The 20,547-nt window shown below is 41.6% G+C and overlaps 1 protein-coding gene and 1 pseudogene across 3 annotated transcripts in view; one reads left to right on the top strand and one right to left on the bottom strand.

Annotated features, from left to right (window-relative positions):
• Window positions 1–20,547, bottom strand: part of Nt5dc1 (5'-nucleotidase domain containing 1) — a 107,890-nt gene that overhangs the window by 25,513 nt on the left and 61,830 nt on the right. For all 3 annotated transcript variants that reach the window (XM_075945552.1, XM_075945541.1, XM_075945563.1), the window contains exons 7-8: window positions 5,502–5,676; window positions 2,850–2,947 (exon numbers count right to left, since the gene is read on the bottom strand). In XM_075945552.1, coding sequence (XP_075801667.1) covers window positions 2,850–2,947; window positions 5,502–5,676 — 273 coding nt within the window. The remainder of the gene's footprint in view (window positions 1–2,849; window positions 2,948–5,501; window positions 5,677–20,547) is intronic.
• Window positions 14,719–16,576, top strand: LOC142837749 (peroxisomal succinyl-coenzyme A thioesterase pseudogene; annotated as a pseudogene).

Genomic DNA, 20,547 nt, shown 5'->3' with positions numbered 1-20,547 from the left:
TGTCCACTACACAGTGCACACAGATGTTAAAGTACCATGGTGTCTATCATAAATATGTAATTTCAGTTGTTAATAAATAAAATAAAAACTAGAGAGGAAGTATAATTTTTAAAAAAGTTTTACTAGAACCACAAATACGATAATTTTGAAAAATGTTATATTTAGGCAGGAAGATTGCCATAGGTTAGAGACTATCCCGATCTACTGTGTGAGTTCCAGACCAATCAGGGCTACAAACTGAGTCTCTATTTAAAAAAAAAACAAGCAAACAATATAGGTTATATTTATTTTCAGTATTTTATATATACACACACATTGTTATGACTTTATGGATATATGTATGCTTAAGTGGATGCATGCACTACCTGCACACAGTGCCCATAGAGCTAGAAAAGAAAACAGCGTTAGATCCCCTGGAACTAGAGTTGTCAGTAGGGAGCCTGGGAACTGAACCCAGTCCTCAGCAAGAGCAGCAAATGAGCCGCCTCTCCAGCCCCAGCATGCGTGTATTTTCAGATCTGTAATACTTTCGTACCATATGTGCAATGAAAGAGACTCTGAGGTCGGCTGATAAACATACCTGAGAGCACAGTTCACATCGTCATTTTGTGGTATCGTACAACTAGAGAAGACACCCAGAGAAGTCCGACCAGGAGTTGTTAACTAGCCTCTCTTTTCTCTCTGGATACTCATCAATTAAACAGAACAACATTGAAAGCCTCTCAAAAGTTAATATGCCACTGAATATTATGGTCTGGATCTTAAATGCTACCAAGAGCTTGTGTTGAAGCTAGTCATGCTTCTAGGAGGTGAGGAGGTTTTCGAAGGTGGGGCTTAGCCCCCCCCCCCCAACTCCCCTTTCTGGCAGCCACAAGATGAGTAGATCCATTCTCCCACATGTCCTTCCACAATGGACTGGGTTGTTTGGTTTTTTTTGTTTTTTGGGGTTTTTTTGTTTTTTTGCTTTTGTTTCTGTTTTGTTTTGTTTTTGTCACATAAACCCCCTTCCATGATGGTCTACTTTCTCATAGGCCCAAAATAACAAGGCTTAGTCACATGGGCTGAAAGTATCAACAAAAATAAACATTTTCTCCTTTTAAGATTTTGTCAGAGACCTATAATAGAAAAAATTATTAAAATGATTCTTAATGATATTCTGCTCTACTCATAGATCAGTGCCTAGCCCAACTGTCGTCAGAGAAGCTTCCTTCAGCAGCCTACGGGAGTGTGATGTAGGAGGATCTTCTGTTTTGTGTTTATTTCATTGGTTAAATAAAGAGACTGCCTTGGTCTTTTGACAGGACAGCAGCTTAGATAGGCGGAGTAGACTGAACAGAATGCTGGGAGAAAGAAAGCAGAGTCAGGCAGATGCCATGGCTCTCCTCTCCAAGACGGATGTAGGTTAGACTCATCCCAGTAAGCCACAGTCATGTGGTGATATACAGATTATTAGAAAAGGGGTTAATTAAGATGTGAGAGTTAGCCAAGAAGAGGCTAGATATAATGGTCCAGGCAGTGTTTAAATGAATACAGTTTCCATGTAATTATTTCGGGTAAAGCTAGCTGGGAGCTGGGCAGTGGGAACACAGCCCGCCACTCATATTACAACAGGAGTGAGTGCAGAGACCCACAGCCAAACATTAGGCAGAGAGAGAGCCCAAGTTGGAGATCTCCATCAGGCTCCTCCCCTTGGAGCTCGGGTAAGCCTCAGAAGAGGGGGAGGAAGGACTGTAAGAGCCAGAGGGTCAAGGACACCAGGAGAACATGGCTCATGGACATCAAATAAGTAAGGTCCACAGGGGCTCACAGAGACTGAGGCAGCAATCATGGAGCCTGCTTGGATCTGCATTATGTGTTATGGTTCTTTGGTGCTTTTGTGAGACTCCTAACAGTGGGAGTGGGGATGTCACTGACTCTTTCCCCTGCTTTTGGGACCCTTTTCTTCCTGGTTGGTTGTCTCTCCCAGCCTCGATATGAGGGTTTGTGTGACTGCCCCGCTGAGTCTTACTGTACCTTGTTATGTAGTGTTTGGCTGATATACCTGAGAGGCCTACTCTTTCCTGAAGGGAAACCTAGGAAGAGTGGATCTGGGGAGAGAAGGGGGAGGAGACTGGGAGAAGTGGAGGGAGGGGCAACTGTTCTCTTGAGATTTAGCTAAACAATAGACACAGAGATGACAGTGAAACTTTCTGCCATTCATCTTGCCCAGTCCTGTAGTTGCTCTATTCTGACCACCTTCTGCTTCTTTCAAATGCTTGTACAGGAAGCTCTGAGCACCGTTGAGGGGCAGCTCACGCCCACCATTCTTTCTCCACACTCTGAGGGGCAGCTCACGTCCACCATTCTTTCTCCACACTATGAGGGGCAGCTCACGTCCACCATTCTTTCTCCACACATGTCCATATTCTCAGTAGCCTTCTCTAAGGGCTAATCTGTTGAAGAGAAAGCCTGCGTCTGTGTGCACGTGGATATGTGTTTGTATGTCTGTGTACATGCACGCATATGCGCTTGTGTTGTTTTCATCTTTGTGATTCTGTAGGGACTTCTGCTCCCGAAATGGCTGACTCTGACTTATTAATGTATTCCCCAAGCACCTACAGTGCATTCCTTATACCATAAAATTTCAGGTGAGATCCACACCCTCTGTCTGAAAAGAGGGAGAGGCTGACATGTAAAGAAATAATTTCCATATTACCTGAGCTACAAAGCAAAGCTGAGTCAAGTTTAATGTAAACACAGGTTTATATTTCCCTTCTCTTCTTGAGGAGACATGATGTTCCCCATAACACAGTGTCTTGCACTTGGTGTTAGTCAAAGATACACATGACAAACAGCAAAATACAACTTACCGAGTGTGTGGAAAGGCCTCTGGCTTGGGAAATGTGAGAAGAATCCAGGCTTTAATGCATTTGTAATCACAATGTCAAAAAGGTCTGTAAAATCTTTCCTAAAAAGCAAAGTAAATTTCCCTTAAGGAATCATAAAAGTTCCACAGAAAACAGAACTAAACCTATGTATTTTATCATGGCATCAATGTTCACCTTCCTATCAATTCTCACATGCACGTAACATGCAAACATTTATCTCATACACTTTAAGCTGGAAGTTACACAGGAAAGAGAAGGTAGTTAGGTACTAGACAATTCTTCTAAAAATACCACAATTACTAAAAGCACAAACATAACAGAAAAGCAAAGCAAGTAAAGAAGGAATGAAAGGAGAGAGGGGAAAGCAAGCAAGAGCACAGAAGCCGTGCTGACGCAGACGTGGGACCCACTCTCGTAAAAACAGCTTGGCAAGCAAGAGAAGCTCTAGTAGCCAGAAGTAGTCCATCGTTCAAACACGAGGACTGGAATTCATCTGCACTTATCAGCTGAAGAGACAACAGGCTTGGGTCTATACAGGGCCCACAGAACGCAGCACTGCAACAAGCCCAGTGACACTTCTTAGAGTGTTCCATACACAAGGAGGTTATTTTATTTTGAAAACCAGTGAAGTCCTGTAACAGTTTGTGGATGACAGCATCAGTGTATGTGGAGTGCTATGCCGGCTAAGGTCTATCTGATAAATAGTGGTTCTCTCTAGGGCTCACCGTTATCCTGGAGAAACAGTGCTTCAGGCTGTGTTAACAAATGAAATGTGTTGAGAGTTGAAATTGAGATGAGAAGTAGGATTTTGGTTATCACGGTGGAAAAGGGAACTGAAAGCCCCAGGTATTCCGATGCATGGTCCTATGGGACGCTGCAAAGTTCTCCTGAAGAGGTGACCTCACCAGGTACCCTGGACACGAGCCTTAATTCACTGCAAGGATAGCTGCCTACATATTCTCAGGAAGCAGAAAACCAACCCATTGCCAGGTAAGTACGCCACAGAATAGACTAAATTCACATGTTATAGAACACAGAACTCCTGGAACTAAAGATAATTAATGGAGGTAAGCAGAGGGCTATGGCTTGGTTCACATTTAGGGCAATTGTGTTCGTTGAGACTTGAAATCTTAGAAGAAATCTAACAACCCTCTGTGGAATCCTGCTTTGACTATGGGTCTTCCCTCGTATTGCCAAGAACGACATATATTAGTTATCAGCTGTTCTGTACATTATGTATGGGTAGCATGTATTGCACTATTTAAATATGCCCTTATATTCATAAAGAAGTGTTGTCCTACAGAGACAGAGACCCACATTGGAGCACAGGACTGAAATCTCAAGGTCCAAATCAGGAGCAGAAGGAGAGAGAGCACAAGCAAGGAACTCAGGACAGCGAGGACACCCACACACTGAGACAATGGGGATGTTCTACTGGGAACTCACCAAGACCAGCTGGCCTGGGTCTGGAAAAGCCTGGGATAAAACCGGACTCTCTGAACATAGCGGACAATGAGGACTACTGACAACTCAAGAACAATGGCAATGGGTTTCTGATCCTACTGCACGCACTGGCTTTGTGGGAGCCTAGGCAGTTTGGATGCTCAACTTACTAGACCTGGATGGAGGTGGGGGTTCCTTGGACTTCCCACAGGACAGGGAACCCTGATTGCTTTTCGGGCTGGGGGGGGGGACTTAATTGGGGGAGGGGAAGGGAAATGGGAGGCGGTGGCGGGTAAGAGACAGAATCTTTAATAAATAAATAAATAAATAAATAAATAAAAAGAAGCCTGAGCTAATAGGCCAAACAGTGCTGTAATTAATATAGTTTCCATGTGATTATTCGGGTCTGGGCAGCCTGAAACAAAAGAGCAGTCTCTGTTTACACTTTAATTTCAGTACTCAGGAGCAGAGGCAGGTGGATCTCTTTGAGTTTGAGGCCAACCTGGTTTGCAGAGGGAGTTTTAGGACAACTAAGGCTGCACAGAGAAACCTTGTCTTGAAAAAACCAAAAATAAAAAATTATCGAACAAAAAAAAAAAAAAAGAAGTGTTGTCCTAGATTAAGACAGTGAATTTAAGGCTCAAAGAAGTTATAAACTGTATCCCAGGCCACATAGGTCCCTTTTCAAAATCTATTACCTTGATTTTATGTTAATTCCACCCCTGGCTTTGCCAAATGGCACAGCACATGTATCTGTACTGAAATGGATACAGGGGCTACATCCTACAATCTGTCAGGAAGTATATTCTTTTCTTTTTTAAAGTCAAATTTGAAACAAAATTTATTAAATACTGGTCAGGATGATGGACACTGGCTGGGATTCCCAGATACTGGCTGTGAACTAAGTTACCTATCATAAAGGCAAACCCCACAAGGCTACCTACTTCTGCCTCTGTCTCCCGGGGAAGAGCATACATCCTGACATACTTCCTGTCTACATACCCCCTGTCCATGTGTGATCAAACACATCCTGTGCAGCTCAGGCAGCCAACCTTGTTTACAGAAGTGAAAACACGTGGCTTGCGATCTTGCATGAGCAGCCTGAGAATTCCAGGAAAGATTCTAAAGTCAGTCCTCAGCAATTGCATAAGGCAGAGCACGGAAATCCATGAAGAACGGCTGGTCGCTTACCCAAGGATATAAGTGCCAAGAAGTTTACAGTAATCACTGTGAGAACTGGTGATCAACATAGTAACTTTCCCAGCATCTTTCAGCTGTCGAAGCCACCTTCTTACAGACTCAGGACAGCGGTACACATACTTGCCTAGATTTCTTTTTATTTCTGGAAAGAAGAATCCACAATTTTCTGAAAAATAAAAACAGAAAGGCAATATCTTTAATAAAAATGCTTTTAAACTTAGTTTACTCTCAGACAAGTATATGTCTTTCAAAGCTGCAGAAAAATCAAAGATCAGGGTCAAACAATCTAGCCATTATGCCAATACCAACTACGATTTGTTTGCTTGTTTTGGAGATAGGATCTCTCTATGTAGTCCCTGCTATTCTGGAACTCACAGAGATCTGCCTGTTTATGCCTCCCAGTGTGGGGATTAAAGGCATGCACCGACTGGCCTAACTACTTTTAGAAGTAGTATTTCTGGGGCTATAGAGATGGCTAAGTTGCTAAGAGTGTGTACTGTCTTGCAGAGGATTTGAATTCAGCTACCAGCTCTTAGGCAGGTTCGGCAGCTCACAAGCTGCCTGTAATTCCAGCTCAGGGCCCAGTGTCTTCTGTTGTTCTCAGTGCCTCCACTCGGACACAGATATCCCACACAGATACAGACAGACACAAACAAAATGGAAAATCAAAAAAAAAATATCAAAAACACATTATTTGTTTACTTTAAAAAATAATGATAATTAGCTAGATGGTGGTGGCTCATGCCTTTAATCTTGGGAGACAGAGGCAGGTGGATCTCTGTGAGTTCGAACCCAGCCTGGTCTATAAGAACAAGTTCCATGACAGGCTCCAAACCTACAGAGAAACCGTCTTGAAAAACAAACAACAAAATGATAATTGATAATACTATTTCATGAGAATCAATGTTATTAAAATAATATAAGCATCATCACATTTCAAAAGAGAAAACCTTACTGTTTTAAGTGAGCTGATTAAGAAATACTAAACAAATACTTAATGAAACCAGATAAGACCCATACTTTCAGATAGTGCGCCAGGAGACCGTCTTTGTCAAGGAGCAGCTATTCAGCTGTCTGTGTCTTTCCGAGGGACAGTCGTGTCATTTCTGATGGAATACAAACCTCTATTGCTAGGTTACAGCTACTTAAAGGTTCCAGAGCAGAGCTGCCAGAGAAGGCGGCAAGGCACTCAAAGGCTGGAGAGGCTAACAAGCTGCTGGCCCCAGTCCTCATAGCATCGGGCAACAGCAGGTTTTGTTCAAAGGCTACCAGATTTGAGGAGCACTTTGGAAAGACTGTTTTCTACATGCGGTAGTACTAATAATCAGAGAAGGAAATCCAAATTCTTAGTGTCTTTAATGCTAGGATACCAAAACAAGACGTTAAACTGTACTGACTCCGTAAGTCTAGGCTACTCCTGACACTCTGTCCACAGCAATGCACATGAAATAGCAGAAATGAAGATATTTTAAGAATATCGGCACACCAGGCTGGAAGAGTCTATGCGAAACCAACAAACAAAGTTGAAGCTGAAACAGAAGCGAATACTGTTCCGTGCCTGCCCACACACACAGTGAGACTTTCCCCACTCATCAGTGCATTTTTTAGAGAGGTGCACAGCCCCGCATGTGGCCACTGAGTACCGAGGAAAGCACCACAGGAGTAGGAGACCCTAGAGTAATGCATACCACTGAAAAAAAGTCTGCCACTCGACTTCGCCATGATTACAAATTCTACATAGACTTGTAGCAGTGCCTTCAACACAAAGCTCAAGTTAGGATTGGGAGGAAAGACATACAAGGGACACTTAGACTCTAGATAACATCAGTGGGCCTCAGGACAAGCCACTGAGACAACAAAGCTCTAGATGAAATTTGCTCAGGTGAAAGAAACTCAATTACACATTAAGAACACCTATTATGGGCATCCTTGAGCATATTGATGAGGAAAGCAATACATCATACAGACATCGCAAGCAGACTTGAGCTTAGCATGAGAGAGAATATGTTATAGCGAGAAAACAATCAGATATCAGAAGACCGAGTGTAAAGACAGCTGTTACACAGTTCTCTTTGTAGTTGGTCCTACAAGGACATGTATAGTCCTCTAGAGCACGAATGTTTCAGAAGTTACTCAATGACCCGTAGAAATTAAAATATATTTTCTGTTCTTCAGTGAAGAGAAGGTTCTGACAATAAAAAAGATGTTAAGAAAAAGAACAAATGCAAACAGCTAAGAACACGACAGTTAACAGGTATTGGTCACTAAGTAATTCCAGAGGCTTTTACACATTAAGAGCGGCGTGCACATTTGCAGCTAATTTTACATCTGGAAAATTACATCATAATGCATGATGCTGAAGACATTACAATCTTTCTGTCTTTAGACAAGGTTTTCCTTGGTTATGTGTGCCTACTGCCCTCTAGTGATCAAAATCCAAATTGCTATTAAAATTAGTGTTCATATTACAAAGGGATAGAAGCAGCATATATATTTAAATACCACAATTTAAATTCATTATCTAGATTAATTTTATTAGTAAATCTTAGTGAGTCTAACGCAAGAAGGCAAGTACACTAACTTAATCAGGGAGGAGCAATAATACTTGGGTTACCTTTCACAAGCCCCCTATGGGACAGAAGAGAAGCCAGTGGTAGATTCCAAGTTGTATGAACTACAAAAGATCACAGACTGACACACCACATAACCTCGCTGTGTGTGTGTTTGTGTATATGTGTGCGCATGTGCGTGCGTGCATGTCATGTACCTGTGTGATGTGGGAGGCAGGAGACAAACTCAGACACAATTTTCAGCATCATTTGCCAGCCTGGAGACCCACAAGTACATTCGGCTGGTGGCCAGGGAACCCCAGGGACCCACTTTTCTCCATTTCACCGGTGCTGTACTTGTAAGCCGGTACCACTGTGTCTGGCTTTCTGTGTAAGGTGCGGATGCGGGATGTGGGGTGCAGGGACTGAACTCATGTTCTGATGCTTGCAAGGCAAGGATTTACCAAGTCATCTCCTTTGGACCCCCCAAAATCATATTATTCAACAAATTATAATATTAGATTAATTTATTGTATGTGTGCATACACTTATCATGGCACATGTGGAGGTCAGAGGCAGCTCCCAGGAAGTCCCTTTTTCCACAGCTGTGGGTCCCAGGAATTGAACTCAGATTGTCAGCACTGGTGACTAGAGCCATTATCTGCCCTCTTTACAGATTTCAAACAATATTCTCATTAAGGGAGAATTAGTTTTCTATTAAGTGATTTTTCCAAGAGACTAAACTTTCAAGGCAATAAATGTACCTTTCCGCTTGGCATGAAGCTTACAATCAATGCATGAATGCTGGATTAGTACAGAAAAAAGTACAAGAATATTTATATCTTTATATTCCAATTAACAATAAAACTGTGGCATGCTGCCAAAATGTACATAACAAATGAAGTTTATATTCACTATGTGCTGTCAATGTCATCTCTGTTCTTTCACCATTATAAAATCATGTTTAAGTTGGGTGGTGGTGCACGTCTTCAATCCCAGCACTTGGGAGGCAGCGGCAGGTGGATCTTTGTGAGTTAAAGGCCAGCCTGGTCTACATAGAGAAAGCCTGCCTTGAAAAACCAAAATAAATAAATAAAAATAAAAAGACCATGCTTAATACAATATCAACAGATTACCACTGACGCGCAAGGGAACTCAGATCTAGGTGGAACGCAATGGCCCTGCTTGTTCTCAACCTGCAAAGAAGTCTGCCTTTTCACTTAACCTCTGAAGGAATTCTTCACTGCCACTCTGTGGAACTCATTTTCCTGGCTCTTCCACCGCCCTTCTAGCCTAGGAGGCTGTTTTCTGTGTCCAGATGGAAAGAAAAGTGAAATTTCAAAAAGCTGGCTTTAAAGAAGAAAAGCTTAGCTCTCTCATGTTAAAAATTAGGTTGATACAGCATCATGGGAAAGCCGTCATGCTGGAACGGTCGGCTGTGTACAGAAGACAGCCTGAGGGACCATCAAGCAGAGTTGGGAGACCTCTCGTGGCCAGAGAAAACTGGTACAACTCCAGCACTACACTGTCAGTTCCATAGACCCTGTGCCACTCCACTACTTCCTTCATCCCCGAGGAAGCAGGCACTTCTGCTACCCAGCTGCCACCATCGGTCTGCGAGCTGGGGAAAGCGCTGCCTGTGCTGGGAAGGGGACTGGAGATGCTAGGGTGCTAACACCTCAACCATCAGCTTCCAGCTAAGCTCTGCTGCTGCCGCTGCCACTGAAAATGGCAATGCTGCCGGTTAGATAAGAGCATATTACGAAACAGCTGAAATATTTCCCACGGGATGTTAAAATGTGTATGCCATAGAGACGACCCAATTAGTTATTTTCCGAAAAAAATGTTGTCTACAAAAGGTTGAGGTATTCATCAGAGGATGAAAGAGGTACATTTCTTTGTGTATTTATAAAGGGCAAAGGATACAACCCTTCCTTACTGCTTCTCCTCTAAGATGGTTCTTTGTTTTATACACTCAAGCTTTCAGAGGAAGGATTTCTATACACTAGTGGTTCTCAAAGTTAGGGGCAAATAAGAGACCACTAGAGGGTTTACTTTCAGAGTCTCTGATGCAGTTATCTAAGCCCTTATTTTAAGAATGGCTGCATGCATTAGAACACACATAAATCCAGACAGCAAGTGAAAAACTTCCCTAAGAGAATGTGATCATCTAAGTGGGACAATAAAGGAAGCATAGTTAATGTCATTTGATGAGGGATGAGTCAATATCATTTCATCATCTTCAAAACTCAACTCATTTTCCAGTTGCACTGTTTCTTTACTTATTGTACTTGAGCGTCTTCAATGTCTCACAAATACAGTTTCTTTCTAGTAATCAACTATGCTCAGTATTTATAAACAAAACTAACTTGATGACAAGGTAATACATATGTCCTCATGTGTAGACGCAGGCATGATGCTACTGCCCCCTCAGCTGTCTCTGGCATCATCTGTCAACAGTACATTCTATGGTTCAGGAACAATCACTTCACTTCACCACTTTCTTAAACATCTCAGGAGTTTTTTTTTAAAAGATAAACCTAATTTTGCCTTTACTGTTGCCTTCAGAATTCTGATATACTTTACTTTTCAAGTCTAATGACATGTTTTCAAGTTCACTCGGTGTACTTGGTAATAAAGGAATAGTAGGAGCTACAGCAAGACAATGTAAGCTAAGGGCTAAAGTGGAACGCTCCAGACAGTCCATGTTGACATCATGAGAAGGACTAGAGAGCTCAGTGCTATGAAGAAAGTCTTGTGCATAAATACCACCATAAATATCACCTGTACATGAAGTGGGGTTCTCCCCTCTCACCCTGGAACAAGGGTCTAATGATGCCCGCAGATAAAAAATGGGACAGGTTTAGGAACCGCCTTCAAGAGCTCTGTGGGTTTCATGTCCAACAGTCTTCATTTGTGAGACACATAAAACCTCCTGGAGGGTGTTGTTTTCAACAGAATCTGGTCACTGACTTGAAATCCTGATTTGAAATCTACCAGGTCCTTCAGAAGAAAGGATCTGGAAAAAACAGGTGAACTGTAACAGAGTGCCTCTGGGCACAGTGGACCTGAGTGTGCTAATTCTGGTCCCTAAAGAAAGAGTCTAGTTGATTTCTTCATCTTCCAAGCACAAAGGAATCAGAAACAATAACAGGAACAAAAGAATCACATTCTAGATATTACAGTTCACTTACTATAAATTTTCAAAGGAAAATTGCCTCCTATTGAGGACTCAAGTGCTCAATTATTTAACCAACAAAATACCGGAGCAGTATGGTTACTATGGTTTTTACAACCCGACTTTTCTTCTGTAGTATGTAGCCTGACAGAATGCAAAGACAGCCCCTTAGTCTATACATGCTGATAATAAAGCTCCCAGAGAACATAAACAACAAAAATGAGTCCACACTGATCACGTGTGAAGCACAGAGTGGAGGACAACAGGGTGGATGGGGTGGTCACAGCATTCTCCTTTACAATCTTTAGTTTTACTGTCTTAAGGCTACCCCATCTCGGAGCCTATGTCAAGCCCGGACTAGAGAATAGCAGGCACTTGCAGTGGTTAAGTAGGGTCAGCTTCCTGGGAACAGCCTGCCTCAGGCAGGGCTTCTAGTCAGCTCCTTTCCCCATTTCACTTCTTATTTTTCTTCTCTGGCCTAACCCCTTTTACCCTTTCCACACTGACTCTTTCCAATCTAATAATATCCAGTGTTTCTTCATTTATTTTCTGGTACTGTTCCTAAACTGAACAACAGATTTTTGCAACTCACTTATGCTCCACGAAAGCTGTTGGAAAATAGTGACCGATCTCATTCTGGACAAAGAACATATACTTGTATACTCACTGACCATACTTTGGAACATCTGACATCCAATTTTATTACCTCTTCAAGTACTGTAGACATACAAACACACAGAGACAGACACACACACACAGACACATTCACACAGACACACAGACAGATACATACACATACCCGGCCTTTTGTATCACAACATTGCACCAACCTTTCCCTTCCCCAATGACTCTACTGCAGGAGCAAAATGCAAGTTATTTTGACAAAATTGAACTCCAAGAGTATTATTTTTATTAATGAGGCAGTGTTTGGAGGTGCCAGTCTGAAAACTGGGAATAAGTACATTTGAGGTTCATTGTATAGGAGCCTCACCCTAAAACAGCGAAAGAACTAGCCACTACAGGCTTTCTCCAAAAGTTAAACTGTGATGATCATCATGGACCCTGAAAAAGGAAAATAAACCTGGCAGGTATCCTAACCACGCCTGTACCGAGGAATACCTGGGGAAGGAGAAGGAGTCACTGTTGGGCTGGACGCTCACATGCACACTGATTCTAGAGTGCAGGGACCCCGTTCCTAGGAAGAGACTGGAACAGCCAAGCGACATAAACTATATGTAGATGATTATCACGAAGCAACTCCATTATCCCACGTCTCCCACCTGTAGAGAGGACAAACTGCAGCACAGGGATAAAAATACGGAAACATACAAAAGCAGGTAAAATATGTCCCCGTGGGGTTAGATGTCTCTTCGGGGAAAATCTCCAGGCTACAAGGAAGATGACAGGGCTTCGGGGGACAATGCAAGTTTTATTAGCTAAAACCATGTTCACCCTTACTGACAGAATTTAACAAGTGCAGCGAGAGGAAACGGACTCCATAGTATTACGACCAGGAGAATGGGTTTGAGAGAGAGAGATGGAAAGCAAGCGCTAAACCAGTCCCGAAAGGCTCACATGGGAAGAGCCAGTGTAAAAATAAGCCACATAAAAAGATCCATGTGATACTGTAAATTTGTTCATAAGGAAACACAACCATACCTGTTTTCAAACTTAAGAGGTGTTTTTGAGTTTTATAATCTATGGGAGAGAGTTGTGTATTAAATAATGAAAGCCATGTGTGTTAAGAAGATAAAATTCACGTCAGATGCAGTTTTCTTAGGAGACAGGCCCCCTTTCCTCGTTTGTTCTGCCCCGTTACCCCGCACTACCTGCTGCCACTGCACTTCCTCACTACTGGAGGACACCCTCGCCAGAGGAAGTAAGTCACTGAGAACTCTCGCCTTCCCTGTTTCTTCCATCGAGTTCCTGAATCTATTAATCTAATTTAGCAGGGGTGGTGGAAACAGCTGTCACTGTTTTAAGAGTTGGATGCTTATCTGCAAAGTATTTATGAATTCATAAACCATACTTCCCCTTTTCCAGACCATAATCTCTGAATTCCATTCTTAGCCTAATGAAAATATCATGAGACTGGATTTTTGTCTGGCTCTGTAAATAACACTCAATCTGAATATAAAGTGTCATTGAACTTTATAGGTATCAAATAACAGACTTGTATCTGTAAAAGAAAATAGTTCTTTGTTTTTAGAATTAAAGAAATAACCTCTTGCCAATAATAATTTTCTAAAGGTTCAGACTCTTGAAGATAGAATTAAGAACAAATGGGCTCTAACCCTCACTCCCCAAAAGACTGTGAGAACTAAGTTCAGTAACCTTCATTTCTTTTAAAAATACATATTCTTTCAGAATTTTATATAAGTATATGCACACATATATTTTGATCATATTTCTCCATCACTTCACCAAATCCCATTTTTAAAGAGATGAGCTCAAGACTTTTCAGCTTCAGACTGAAATGGGTCAAATGTAACCTAAACTCTGTTCTTCCTGTGATCTATATATCAAATATTCTAAAAATAATAGAGTCTCCAGAATGACCACTGTTTCCTCAAGAAGATGACTAGGGTGCAGAAAGTATTCAAAGAGTTGACACACAGGGCCCATGTAATGATGGAGGACTCATGACCTATCTAGGCCTAAGCTCGATGAGGTTTGTCAAAGGTGGCTACTTAAAATTAAGTAGAAGTAAATAAAATTGGAAAGTCAGTTCCTGGTGACACTGTAGCCATATTTTAAGTGCTTGAAAGCCATGTGTGGTTTAGTGGCTACCACATTGGGCAGCACAGTTATAGGTCATTTCGTCATGGCAGGAAGTTGGGTTGACCAGCTCTCCCTCAGGGGTAAGTTAACTTCAGTTCACCGTTCCCAAAATGATCAATTGTGGCTACATATGACAGTGTGGTACTTAGAGTAGAATAATAAATGAATTGACCTGATCCAGAAATAGAGCATTTTTAAAAAACAGAAGGAATAATTATAATCCTGAAACTATTTCAAAACTTCAGCACAGGTTAGTAGGGAACTATTTCCAGAACGGGTGGTGGGTGGTGTCTTTACAACTGCACCCTAAGTGGCCACAGTACTTTCCCTACCCCAACTCTGGTCCCTCTCCCAGAAGCAGCCACATCAAGGGTAGGGATGGGATGTCAAATAAGCTTACACAACAAGAATTCCAGACAGCATTTGTGTATTAAATGTCAATCCTAATTCATCATTCTGAGAGTTAATCTTGTCAACTTGATAGGATTTAGAATCACCATGGAGACAGTCTCTGGGTGAGTCTGTCAGGGATTTTCTAGACTCCATTCATCGAAAAGGAAAGACTTATCCACAACATGGGCAGTGTTATTCCATAGGGTGGGATCCTAGACTAAATATAAAAGAGGAGCTCAAGAGTTCATCATTTGCTGCTTCTTGAATGTGGCTGCAATGTGACCAGCCATCTCATGCTACTGCTGCCATGACTTCCCTGCTACAGGGGACCTCTGAAGGGTGAGTTAAAACAAATCCTTCAAGCCGGGCGGTGGTGGCGCACGCCTTTAATCCCAGCACTTGGGAGGCAGAGGCAGGTGGATCTCTGTGAGTTCGAGACCAGCCTGGTCTACAAGAGCTAGTTCCAGGACAGGCTCCAAAGCTACAGGAAAACCCTGTCTCGAATAAATAAATAAATAAATAAATAAATAAATAAATAAATCAAAACAGATCCTTTATTCTATAAGTGGCTTTGGTCAGGGATTTTATCACAGCAGCAACACAGTAACTAATATAACCACTAAACCCAACTCTCGCAAACATTTCCTTCACTGTGTTGCTCAGAGCTGAAAGGCCGATGGAGATGATGCCACAAGTCACTGGTCAATCACTCACCAATGTTAGAGAACCTATTCTCTATATAATAATTCTGGATCAACTTCTACAAAGAACACCATTAAAAATCTATACTTTATATGGTGCTTTGTGGATAGAATCTATAAACAAAACCATTCCTGAAAATACATATGGTAGAATAATTTCTTTTAGACATTTAGATATTACAGCCATAGCCAGAAAGGCAAAAATATCAAGTAAATAATGAATTCTAACTACCTACTTTAAGTTTTTATGCTCTAACGTACCGTCCTCCCAGAACTTCATACTGACAACCCACCCTGAACAAACCTTCCCCCTTACTTTCCTGTTCTGTCCACATTATTCAGGCCACTTTCCAGGACTGTACCTCACAGTTTAGGTTTAAAAGGAAACCATCAATGGTGCTCCCCAACTTTTCCATTTCTTCTTAGAAACAAATAAACAAATATATATATATTTTTAATTTAGCAAGAAAGGGACACATATAAACAGCCAGGGCAATGGTATTTCTGACCAAGTGAGGGGAGGATGGAGGTGCCCATGGACTTCCTGAACGTCAAAGTGGCAAGAAGGTGAACACCATCGTGGAAGTGGACTACTTCGAGGAAGCAGTGTGCTACATGCTCCAACACCCCAAGGTAAAGGGCCCAGACATTGGGCTTCTGGGTCTTTCTCTGGGAGCTGATATTTGCCTCACCATGGCTTCATTCTTGAAGAATGTCTCAGCCATAGTTTCCATCAATGGCTCTGCATTCAGCGGAAACAGACACATACTCTACCAGCAGACCGTGATTCCACCGCTGGGCCATGACCTGAGGAGAGTGAAGGTGGCTTTCTCTGGCATTTTGGACATTGTGGATATACGGAACGATCCTGTGGGCGGCTGTGAGAACCCCAGTATGATCCCGATAGAGCAGGCCAAGGGGCCCATCCTCTTCATCGCTGGGCAGGACGATCATTGCTGGAGGAGCGAGCTGTACGCTCAGATAGCCTTGCAACGGCTGCAGGCTCTTGGAAAGGAGAGGCCGCAGGTAATCTCCTACCCTGGGGCTGGCCAATACATTGAGCCTCCTTACTTCCCCATGTGCCCAGCTTCTCTGCACAAAATAGTGAACAGAGCTGTTCACTGGGGAGGGGAGGTCAGGGCTCACTCCAGAGCCCAGATAGATATGTGGAAGCAGATTCTGGCCTTCTTTGGCAGACACCTGGAGAGTACCCAGAGCAGCGCTTCCTCTAGATTGTAGTGCGTTTGTCTGTTAGTGGACATTGTAGGTTCAAGGTCACACTTTGATGTTCAGTAACTTCATGTGAACCAGTTTTCTGACGGGTAACATTAAATTCATGTTTGGGGCATTCATGGTTTATAGGTCACTTTACTGAATAAGTTTTTAGTCAATACAGTATTTTGCTAACATAACATGTGCTTGTGAAAGATTCAGATGCATGTGATACAATGAATAAAGTTTTTAAAAAGCAAAAAAAAAAAAAGAAGAAGGTGAATAGCTTCAAGGAGATACCTTTGGCCTTTTTATTTAGTTGTAAACCAAAAGCTGCTCCAAACTGGTGAAGGGAGAAATGGAAGGTGATTGATAAGGACATGAAGTGCCATTGAAAAAGAGTTGTGGGGACACTTCATGTATGACCTTGTAATACTAAGGAAATTCAAACCAAAGCCGGATGATGCCTTCCAGGATAAGATAACCATTGTATACAATAGTGTTTTGGGTATATTTCGTTATACTTTAGTAAACTTTTAAATTTAGAGTAGTTTTATATTTACAGAAAAATGATAAAAATAGCACATTTCTACATATTTCATACTCAATTTTCTTTTCAACATCTTACAGTATTCTGGTAGACCTGTCACAGTTAATGACACAATATGGACACATGATAAAGTCGACACCTTATTTATGTTCCACGATCTCATGGCGCAGCTAGCGTGGTGGTTTGAATGAGAAACTTCCCCCATAGACATGGGTATTGGACACTTAGTCCCCTGCTGGAATAAGTACATCACTGGGGAAAGCCTTTGGGGGGTTTGGGTTTCTCTGCTTTGTGTTTTCAGCTTTAGTGTGCTCTCTCAGCTTCCTGTGCTGGCAGCATGGTGCCATGCCTCTCCAGTCATTATGAATGCTCCCTCTAAGACAATAAACCCAAGCTAGCACTTCCTTCTGTAAATTGCCTTGGTCATATGTTATCACAGCAGCAGAAAGTAACTAATACAGTGGTCTCATTTCCTAGGATTTTTTGATAATCTTGACAGTCCTGAGGCATTCTGGTAAGGTATCATGGAAGGCAGCTATGCTCACCACCATACCACCAGCATCTGGTTAGGTAATTTGTAGAGTATCCCTTGGTTGGGATTTGCCTGATGTTCAGTGCACACTGTCACCATGACTCATTGCTTTGATGCTAACCTTGCCAGCACTTGCCAGAAGTGCTGTAATCACACCCCTCCTGCTGTGCTCCACACTATACTCTTTGTAACAAAGCTGTGATGCACAGCTTGTATTTAAAAAGTGGGGGTTATGCTCCACCTCTTGAGGGTAAAATGTTCACAACAAATACTTTAAATTCTTTGTATGGGTAATTTTTTGTTGATTTATTTGTATAATTGTTTATTTATATCAAACTCCTTATTCTCTTTATACTCTGGGCTAGAATCCAAACCAATCTAGTTTTGTTCTTAAATTATTTCAGCCTTTGTAAACAAAAGCTGCCACTCCCGTGTCCCTCTGACATAATTACATTTTAAAAAGTTTATTTTTGGAAGTTTTAGCACTTCATTAGTTGCCAATATTTAAAATGCTTTGACCACCCTGTGCATTTTCTGCCCCAGGCCTACATCAGGCATTCCTGCAAGAAGCCAGTTCCTAATACTGGAGCATGCTATTAATCAACAAGATTTAGTGAATTCTTCGGTTTTAGTGATGTAACACAACAATCTCTTCCTTTACACAACCCTCCCTGACAAATGGATAAACAGAGGCACAGAACAGCAGAAAAAGGACCCAACAGAAGGCCAAGAACAGACTATTGATGAGAATTCCATGTTCATTCCACCACCTGATGACTAAGATAAGCACTGAAGACTCGACTAACAACCTAAAGGAAAATGGAGAAAGGAAAAGGGTACTTCCAAGAAATAGTCCTCTCAGAAAAGGAAGCTCCCCATGGTTGTGGCACAGACTCTCTTATCTGTTTAAAAAGACAACTGCAGGTTTGTCTTTTAAGGGAAGGACCTGTTAGTTATATTCCAGCAATTTTTCTCAACTGGGGGGTAGCTTTTGTCTTTCTCGTCCCTACTCCTGAATTTGGTACATTTGGTAGTATCTGGGAACTTTTTGTTTGTAAAGGTCATTACTACTGATATCTTGAAGCCAGAAGTCAGACCTCTTGCTAAATGTCCTACAGTATATGAACCATCTCTTACGACAAAACCGAGTCTATAATATATAGACCATTTCTTAGAAAGAATAATCCAGTCCCAAATGTTAAGTGGTAAGTTGGCCAAAAGAATTGACTGCTAGAAAAATTCACCCAATTTCATACTACTTTTATTCTTGATAAATTATTCTTCAATTGTTGGTTCATCAAGAACAAATCTAAAAGACTGTTTCTGTGTGTATGACTTCATGAGTTAGTCTATCAGAAAAGAAGAAACCATCACAGCTAAACGACATGGACCTTAGCTGACAAGGCTCTCTGGACAGACAGAAGGAGGAACAGTCTTTAAAATGAGTTGTGTAGGTCTAGCAGATCATGAGCAACACAGTAACTTCCCTCAGGTGTGGACAGTTAGGGTGAATGGTCTTGCGAACAGAGGAACCTATACCTGTGCATCAACCATCAGCTGGTAAGCCTGCCATCTGTCATCTTCTGCTTCAAGAATGAGTAGTTCCCAACAGTGACATGGCTGGAAAATCTGCCAGTGAATGAAGAACCCATACTAAAGAGATGGATACTATCCAGAAACTGTTGCTCACTACCTGATGACCTCAACTTGGAAGGAAGTGAGTGACCAAATCCCTGTTTGTTGATGTAGTCATCGGCCACCCAGTAGCTGGACAGGAGAAAGAACCCTTCTGTTTACTAGGCTCTCTCTTGCAAGCTTTAGGAAAAGCTTGTTCACTCCTGGTAGTAAACAGTTAGTAAAGGCCATTTTCTGAGCAAAGCTGTTAGTTGCCATTGCCTCTTAAGCTTTGGATACAGTAGACATGAGAAGGAGAACTCAATGCACCACAATGTCCAGGACGCAAATGTACACCAGTGGTAACAATACCAAACAAAGGCTTGCTTAAGACCTCCCATGTGTCAGACTCTGTGCTAAGTGCTTTGCATGTTGTCTCGTTGAATCCTCACAACTCCCCTATTATCAGACCATTATCAAACTAATTTACATATGTGAAATTCAAAAGTAATTCTGTCAAAAGGCCAATAAAAAACAATTTTTAAAAGCAGTAGAGCTGACATTTCAATGAGTTGGATTATATTTATTATTGGCTTAGACTGTTCAAGGCCCTATTACAGCCCCTGAAGATACTAGTCACTGCATCTGCCTATTGGTTTTTAAGTTCGTTTTTTTGGTTTGTTTGTTTATTTGTTTTTGTTTTTTTTGAGACAGGAATTCTCTGTGTAACAGCTCTGGCTATCCTGGAACTCACTCTGTAGACCAGGCTGGCCTTGAACTCACAGAGATCCTCCTGTCTCTGCCTCCACGTGCCACCACTGCCTAACTTTTTTTCTTAAGTCTTGAGTGGGGTAGATGGTGAGGGTTATGACTGTTAGAAACTCATCCACTCAATATTTTATAATGATACAATCTCTTAGCTTTTCAAATCCAATAAGATGGTAATCAAGCGATCTATAAGGGCAAGGCTTTGTGTGTTTTCTAAAAGGTTCAGATATAACTGTCACATGGCTTCAAGAAATGGGATGGTGCCAACAAATTGTGATGACTCTCTGATTCAGGAGTGACATTTAGTCCATAGCTCCAGTTCACAGGGTCTATTGCTTTTTTTTCTTCTGGTCTCTGAGGGTACCTGCACACATATGATGCACATATTCAGGCATGCACATAAATAAATATTTTTAAAAGAAAACAATCTGTTTGGCTTCATTTTAGTAACATGCTGTTTTCAACAGCTAAGAATAAGCACTGGAGAAGGAATAAAAGTGGATTATTAAAATGGATTATTTCCATGGAAATATAATTCTAGGACATTCCTACTTGTTGCACTGATAAATATTCTCAGCATCATAAACTCTAGTCTAGTACAGGAATGCATCAGTAATCTACATGCTTTTGTTTGAGACTTGACTTCAGGTTTTAGAAACAAGTTGTAGATTGAGTATAGAAAGATTAGTTGAAAAGCAAGTGTTCTTAACCATTGAGATAAATTTCCAGCCCCAGCTTTATTTTTCTTAATTTTTATTA

This window comes from Microtus pennsylvanicus, chromosome 1 (assembly GCF_037038515.1).
Source record: "Microtus pennsylvanicus isolate mMicPen1 chromosome 1, mMicPen1.hap1, whole genome shotgun sequence".
Taxonomy (NCBI): domain Eukaryota; kingdom Metazoa; phylum Chordata; class Mammalia; order Rodentia; family Cricetidae; genus Microtus; species Microtus pennsylvanicus.
Note: the sequence above shows the minus strand (reverse complement) of the source record. Positions and strands in the feature narration are given on the sequence as shown.